This window comes from Falco cherrug, chromosome 12 (genome assembly GCF_023634085.1).
Source record: "Falco cherrug isolate bFalChe1 chromosome 12, bFalChe1.pri, whole genome shotgun sequence".
Classification (NCBI taxonomy): Eukaryota; Metazoa; Chordata; class Aves; order Falconiformes; family Falconidae; genus Falco; species Falco cherrug.
The window spans coordinates 5,937,393-5,945,797 of NC_073708.1; the positions used below are offsets into that span (position 1 = coordinate 5,937,393).

Below are 8,405 nucleotides of genomic sequence, written 5' to 3' on the forward strand. Positions count from 1 at the left end.
GGGAAGAGCTGCCCCATCCCCATGCCACCCAGGACTGCTGGAGCTGGTCTGCCTGATGCTGTGCATTTCAAGTGGGAGGCTAGGAGAAACATGCCCCTCTGTGCGAGTCCCGTGCTGTGAAGGGCATCCTAGGACACTTTCACAGGCCAGCCGTCGTTTTATGGGGCCTCAGATTTCAAAGTCTGCCTGAGCTTTACAAGGAGGAAATTGCTTGTGTGGTGGGGCTTTTCCTCCCCCTGTGTAATCATGAGTGCTCCCCACAAACCCCCGCTGAATGAGCGGGGGGCGCGTTCCAGCGCGGCGAAACTGAGCCCTTCACATCTTGCTCTTGTGTCCATTTGGCTGCAACAGCTGAGTTTGTGCCTCGTAAATACCAGCGATAACCTCAGCTCCACAAGTGAATGTGAGTCTGGTGTATCTGCTCCAGGCCAGGTCCGGGGAGGTGAGTCCTCCTGGGGCCCCAGCAGGGGTTGGTGAGGAAATTGATGCAGGCGCTGAGTGATGGCGGGCTGAGCCCCGCATCCTGTACAAGCAAGAAGCTGGTGAATCCAGCATCAGTGGCAGACTCCAGCCTCGCATGGGCCTCAGCGGCTTCCTCCCAGCAGCAGCTCGTGGCCGAGTCAGCCACCATGAGGTGGTACTGCCAGCCAAACCCACTTCTTTGGTGGTCCCTGCCATTTCCCTTTGTCTCCCCCCAGGGGTTTATCTACATATACATACAAGTGTGTCTGTCTAGCCTCTGCCTTGAAGAAAGTGCCCTGGTTTGTGGGTGAACCAGGTGCAGCTGCCTTGGGTTTGATGCCCTTCAAAGGGTTTCCCACTGGGCGGAGGTGCAGGGAGGTGCTGCTGTTCTGCACCACGATGACCAATGCAGTGTTGTGAGAGACCCTCCACCTCCATAAAGCATCGGTGGCTGTCGCCCTCCTTCTGCTGCCTCACCTAACAGCTCTTTTCTCCTTCTCTTCTCAGCATATCGTCTGCACGGGCCGGTTGCGGTGGTATCCAGACCCCTCTGTCATTCACTGCATCCAGTCGTGCGAGGTAAGCCACCCTGCCCACAGCAGGAGCCGCCTGCTCCTTGTAGGAGAGCTCCTGGCAGTGAAGACTCACTCCAGCACAAAGCCGGACAGCTTTGACTTTTGCTCCGAGCTGCGCCAGGGCTTGCTGGCTGAACAGAGAGACCAGAGCAAGCGTCCTTGGGTATGGTCCCCCCCAGCCAGGGCAATGCTGGGGAGAGAGAGCTGCAGAAAAACCCATTTCCTTCCCTGCCTACTTCTTGGCCAGCCTGGGAAGAATGTTCTAGCAAAAGGATTTCACTGGCAAGGGGTATCCCCAAAAAGTCCATGCTGACTCCAAGCCTGAATATTTCCTTAACCAGAACCGCAGTTCTAGAGTAACACGGATCCAGAAAAGCCCTGCGTGACTCACACGTCCAACCAAAACAACTAGGATTTCCAGCCTTGTACATGCAAAACAAACCACTCCTGAAGAATCTGCAGACAAAGAATTTCTTGCAGAAATTGGTTAGCCGCTCATTTCGCTTTGAATAATGACCAGGCAGGAGAAAATCATAGGCAGCTTGGAGTCAGTTCGCAAAGGAAATTAAAAATAGGCAGTCTTTGTCAAGCACTAGTTGTTATTATGATTGAGGATAAAAGGAAAAAGGGGGGGGGCGGCGGTATTTTGGAATGTTGTATGTTGAAAATTTGGGATTTTTACCAAAAAGGAAAATGTAAATGAAGTTTGCACACCAAAAATAGCTTCGGGTTTTGCTGATTATTTTTTTTCTGTGCTCGTTTCAATGCAAATGATCGCTTTTGCTCCCCGGTTCTGCCTAGCTCAGCTCTTTGTCAGCTGAAGTGTGGGAGAAAAGGCAATGCTGCAGGGGGCACGTCCCCGGGAAGGAAATGTTATGGTCAACAGGTGGTGCAGCAGTTACTTCCCAAACTCGACAGCTGTGTTGTGTGTGTCTACTGCAAAGCAGGGGCTGCAAGCGTAGGGGAATGAGGCGCTGTTTGCTGGAGAGATGTCTGATGGTTGAGTACCAGAGCTTAGTGATGGATCCTCCAGTGCTTGGCTCTGGGGCAATGTGTTCAGAGTAGGAGGAGGTTATGTGCAGGAGCAATCCAGATGGTTTGGTGATGCTCTCTGTGGTTCTGCTAGCAAGGGAGAACTGTTCCCTATGCTCTCTGGGAGTTGTTCCTTCCCAAAAAGAAACAGATGGGGTGCGAGGTGCGCCTTCTTCCTTTCCTGCACAGCTTGGGTGACAGAAGGCCAACACAGGCATGAGGATGCTCCCTTAGGCTCAGGTACACTAGGCTGACCCCAGCCTTTACTCCTCCATGGTTCCTGCACCTCACCTTGGGTCTGTGTCTTCAGCAAGAGACCCTGTAGGGAATGATGAAAAATGCCACCTGAATTGTGTGTGTGTGTGTGTGCATGTGTGTGTGTGTGAGAGAGAGAGCGGGGGGGGGGGGGATCAGCTATCTGAAGCCCCAGAATCTCACAGTAACCATCACTGTCTTCTCACTGGCCACCCAAACGTGCTTATGGCCAACATGACCTCTTTCTGTTCCTGGATGCTGTCATCCCCTTTTACTCTTAGAAAGCAATCCTAAACAGCAGTTTTAGCACACAGGAGGTTAAGAAAGCAAAAAATATTGCTGTGTCCTACCAGAAGATGAAAAGTCCATGATCTTCATCACTCTTGTAGACTTTTTAATGCCTTTTCTGCTTTCAATTAATCTTTCATCAGGAATGTCCAAACAGTACATACTCTTCCAGCTGAGGTCTCACCAAAGCCCCTGTACAAAGCTTCCTTGTGCTGGAAATGTCTCTTTTGATAGGACCCAGGACTATCTCTGCTATTTGTGCAGTTGCATCAGTCTGGCAGCTCTGAGATATCCCGAGGTTAACAAGTACACCCAGACCTTTCTCTGCCTCCTTTGGTGCCAACCTATGAGCTCCAAGCTAACAGCAGATGTTTTACCATCGGTACAAGAGCTTGCCCTTCGATTTTATATGAGCGAATGTCATCCTGTTTCTCTCTCTAGTCCTTTGGGTCGTCTAACTATTTATCAGATATCCTGATCCTCCTTGGTGGAACAATGCCTTCTTCCTCGTTAGAAGTTTTATCAGCACAAGCCTATTTTTAAGGTCACAGTCACTCACTGTAGTACTAATGAAGATTAATCCTCAGATAGTTTCTTTCACCCTGATGCTCTCGTTTCTGATACAGCTCACAGCCACCTCCTTTCTGTCGTCCTCCTCCTCACTTCTCACGTATGTGTCTGGTTATTCTTTTCATTGAGTTTTCTTTTACAGTGCTGCAGGTTGTTAAGGTTGGACTGATAAGCCAAGTCTTCCTAGACAACTTTTTTCTCATGTGTTTTATAGTAGTCACTACACCATAAAGAGTAACTCTTACCAAAACCATCTCATTCAAAGTATCGCTCTGGGAGCTGCTGCTCGGCACTGGGAAGAAGGGAGATGTTACCATTCCCCCTGTTTGGCCACAGAAAATGCCCTGAATGTTCTTTCCACCTCATCTGTGCTGGCTTCCATCCTCATTCCTACTCTCCTCCTGCTTCCATCCTCATGACCAAAGGCACTGCAGCTCTCAGAGGCCACTTACTGGGGACCCAACTTCTCGTGGGATGTGGGAACATCAGTCACCAAGGGCTGGATAAAGATGGAATATAACCTTTAATCCTTGCTGCATGGTGCTCCCCCCACCCCCCATCTCTTTTTTATGTTCTTCCCTTCATATACCTGCAAAAGAAATGTTCTGCCCCTGCAGAACATAGTCCCTGCTGGTGGTCTGACGTGGTTCAGCTTGACTTGTCATATCCGTGGGACATCTTAGTCCCAGGTTCCTCCTCATTTCACAGTAACCCCTCACTGGAGGCACCTCCTTTAGGAGCCCAGCCTCTGTTGTCTGCTGGGCAGTGAAATGCTGTTCCAATGGACTGTCCAGGTCACCTCAAGTCTGAGTCACCCATCTCCACTTGTAGAATGGAGACCGTTGTCCCTGTTTGCCTCCACTGTTGTCTCTCCGTTAACTGCTAAGTGTGTGTTGGACGAGGAATTTTTCTCATCTGGACACTTCAGTGAAGGGAACAACCCTACGTAAGAGAAATCCAAGCCACCTGGCTGCTCGTACCATCTCTCCCTGATGGAGTCACTTCAGGCTGGGGCATGGGAGCAGTAGCCAAGGCTCAACCTTCCCAGCCCCAGCTGGAGCCCTGCCTTGCATTGGAAAGTTCAGGTCACTGTGCAATGGTGTTAGAGGGATTCTCGCTCATCTTTATTGTATGCTGGCAGCGGATCAGCCTGCCTGCTCATCCCTCTCACTCCTCTCCCCACCTCCCTTCTCTTTCCATTAATCTGGTCATCCATCTGCCTCCCGGTCTCTCGCTGCGCCTTGCCAAGTTCCCCATCACTGGAGCAGGGAGGCACGTAGTTCCGTGAGGGAGGGAGGAATGCAAACCCTTCCAGGAGCCCGTCAGGAATACAAGTTAGCGCCGAGCACGCTTTGTTTCTCAAGGGCCAGAGGAACACCTAATCCCCTGCCATCAGTAGAAAAACAGATGGCAGCACCGGGGGAGGGGGCTTGGGCCTGGGTGGAGAGGGGAGTGGAGGAGGAGAGGAACCCCTCCTCACTGCTGTGGTTTGGGAGGAGGCAGTCATGGTCCTGGTGGTGTGCTCGGTTGCTGTGAGGGAGGTGTTTGTAACACCTGGGGCAGGTTCTCCCAAGCCATCCTGAGGTGATCACTCCTCAGCCATCCTTCTCCTGTGCCCAAGTGAGGCCATTGACTTCAGAGGAGGAGACAGTGTGTACTGTGATCCATTGGACTATTCCTGCCATGGTCCAAAATAGTCTATGCCTGAGTGTGGCTGTTATAGAGCATCTCCTAGTCTGTGCAACTCACTAGCTCTGCTCCCATCTATCTCCCACCACAGAAGGTCCTGTGGTTCACATTGTGGCTGTGATTTAGGTGAAAAAGTTAACTTACTTGATCTTCATCGTGTTTACCCAGTGTTACCACAGGATGGAGTAACCACCACCGTCCTGCTCAAATACGCTCAGAGGAAAGGCAGGCTGCTCTTGCAGTGATCAGGGTGAATCTGGGCAGGTTTTTTTGGGCATCCAATACATTTCACAACATGCTGACCTTGCTCCCACCTCCAGCTCTGTATCATCATTGCTTGCAGCTAGCAAAAGGTTAACTGCAAGGGATTCGAAGCAGCGTGTTTTGGACAGACCAGCTGGAGGCAGAGCTTCATGCTGATATGGTTGGAGCTGGACAAGAGCTACTACAGCTGCGGTCTGCCTCGTAGGGTAGCAATTCCTTCCTGATATGACTTGGTGCCTTCTCTGGTTGAGGTTGGCTTTGCTGTGCTGTGCTCTGAGCAGCCCTGCCTGTGTGCTGGGGGAACAGATGCTGGCTCTGCCTCACACCCTGGGTGAAGGAGGGCCATACTGGAAAGCTGTTGTGAGCATGAGCTACTAGGAATTTCCCAGGTCTTCCCCACATGAGGACAAGGTCTCACTGCCCTTGTGTGTGCTGCTGGTCATGTTATCATGAGCATAAAATACTAAACCATTCCCTGTTTGGTGGCTTTCCTGAGGTATTTACGGTGGAAATGATGCAATAGGGGTAGAAGTATGTTTGTGGTTGCAAGTTGTTCTTGAGTCTCTTGATCCAACAGGTAGTCAAGGACCCCAATGGATCCTTGGCTCTTTCCACCAGCATGCACAAAACCCTTGCTTGGCACATCTGCGGCTTGTGTCCAGCATTTGTCAGCCAGAATTAACCCCTTTGAAGGCACATGCAACAGGGATGGTGGGAAGCCTCATCTAACAGCGGGGTCCTGCGGTGCTTTAATGTGATGGGACACAGGGTGCAACTCGCTCCCTCGGCAAAGCACCGCAGCTGGGGTCTAGCTGCCTCTGCTCCTCACCTTCGGTGGGGCTGGGGCCCTTTGACTGTCCCTCCACCCAGACTTGGGGGGACTCTGATTTTGTACCACGGCAAAGCTCAGCACAGGAAACCAGGCAGAAACATGGATGCTGGTGGCATGATCTGTTCCAGGAAAGAGATCCTCTTCTGCTCTCCTGGGGCTTAAGGCAATGAGGGCTACATCACCCCAGATTCTCCAAGGAGACCCTCCAGAGCAACTAGGTAACACAGCATGGCCAGAATTTAGCCATCCTCTCGTGATGCTCACATCATCACTCTGTCTCATCTCTTGTCCCGGGTGGGAGCATTTCATGACACCTTTATCCAGTCTGCACTCTTCGGCTGTCTGGCTTTGAAAATGCAGAGAAGATCCTACTGGAAGTGACTGCTGCTCTAGCAAGCGGGCAAGATGGCAGACACTGTGACTGCTATTCCTTCAAGTGTCTCACCAAAGCCAAAGTCTAAAGCCCATGTGATCCAGGTGACCAAACAGGACTCGATGAGTTGTCCTAGATTCTGGTACATTCAAATTTTGGATAGTATGTGACATGCTGGCCTCCACATGTCAAGAGGACACAGTGGAGTTGGAAAGAGCAATCAAAATTATGAAGGGGATGCCACAGCTGCCCTTCAAGGAGACTCTAAATCAGCTGGGACACTTCAGTCTGGAGAGCAGAATGCTGGAGGTTTATCAATCGCAGAGCTGCTGGGTAAGATGAATGCAGAAACCCCTGACATGGGGTTTGTTTCAAACAGGTGAAGGGAAGTGCTTTGGACACAGTGAGACTCTGGCTGCCCTGTGAGGCTGCAGGGACGAGTAGCAGCTTCAAATTCAAAAAGGGATTAAACAAATTAGTGGACATCGGGGCCACAAACAGATACCGAAAGGACCAGGCAGAGCTGTACCTTCCACCATGCTTAGTGCAGCAAGGACAGATAGTGGGGGAGCACAAGGAGTGTGGACTGCAGGGTAGCAGTCATTTTGGATCAGACCTGGCCCCGACTGGTGAAAGCAAAGCCCTTAATGCTGGGGAAGTGGAAGGCAGGATGGGGAGCTCTCTAAATACCTGCTGGGTACGTTTTCATGCTGATCTTGGCCATGAGCAGCACAGGCTGCTTAGCGTGCGATACAGCCTTCCAGGGGGATGAGCCCAAAGAAATCTGTTCCTCTTCCAAAAATCTCAGTTGAAGCATACTTTTCCCAAAGTGTGAGGAGATCTCTGTCCCCTGCACACATGTAGAGTGGGATTACAGAAACCTTATTTTCTTAAGAAACAAAGCAGAGGGAAATAAATCGAAGACACAACAGCATGGTGCAAGGACATGGGACAGGCACAACTCTCCTGCCTGCAGGGACAGGCTTACAGAGCCCAGAAGATGGGGTCCTTTTGGCACGGGTAGGACCCACAGCATCCAGGCACACCACCAGTGGTAGTGGAGACCCAAAAGGGGTGGAAGCAGCCTCAGCTCTCCCAAGCCTTACTGTGCAGGCTGGCTGGCACCTGGGATGCCCTGACCTATGGCTACTTCTCTGCCTCTGCAGCACAGGTGCCACCCCTCCATCCCTGTCCAAGTCCCACTTTCCCCTCTCCTGGAGGTCACAGTTGTGCAGTCAGTGACACAGAGTGAGTGGAAAGCCACTGAAAGCACCCGCTGAAATAAAAATCAATGAGTCGCTTCTGATAATAAACAAACATCCCCAAGCACAGCCCAGCCAACTGCTCTTCCAACACGAATATTCATTCCCCTTCAGCTCCTTCATCCCTCGTACATTGTTTTTCTTTCTGTTTAAGATCTGTAACAAGAACTTGGCAGAAACCAGATACAAGTGGGTCAGGAGGCCCTTGTGGTTTTCAGGGCTTGTTTTCCATAACCCGTTCTATCTGCAACATATTTTGCACAAATGGCTTGGCAGGAGATCTAATCCATGGCAGCGGGCGAGCTGCTGAGGGCAGGATTGCAGGCTGGTGCTCGTGGCATTGAAGTCCTGGCTTCTCTCATGTGTGCAGCAGCAGTCCTGGGAAAGGTGAGTGCTGGGGACCTATCTCCGGGAGCCACCATGCTTGCCAGGAGCATCTTCCTCTGCTCCCCTTCACTTGTTCTTTCCTGCTTCTGTTTTATTCTCCTGTTAGAACTGAGATCAAGGTGTAAAAAAGGGCAAGGCTAAGGACCCCACCATGAACAAGTCATGAACACACATGCTTTTGTGGGAAGCAAAGAACCACTCTGGTGTGATGTTCATCTACACCAGCTTTCCATCTCTTTCTTCTACAAAGACCTTTCCAGATCGCTGTCTGCCGAGACGAGGGGGCCCTGAGGCACAGAGCAGGACAGGGATAAAGGACTGCATCCCCATTTTGGTAGCCCCAAAGTGCCACATAACTCCCTCTGAAGCAGAAGGGTGGCCCAAGCCCAAATCCTTGGCCTGGGACACAGACCACA

General features: G+C 51.2%; 1 protein-coding gene across 1 annotated transcript in view; it reads left to right on the forward strand.

The window, feature by feature from the left end:
- The window catches only part of PAPPA2 (pappalysin 2), a 97,185-nt gene that overhangs the window by 75,922 nt on the left and 12,858 nt on the right, over nucleotides 1-8,405 (forward strand). The window contains 1 exon segment of the mRNA XM_055725315.1: nucleotides 970-1,041. Within this exon segment, the coding sequence (XP_055581290.1) occupies nucleotides 970-1,041 (72 nt within the window).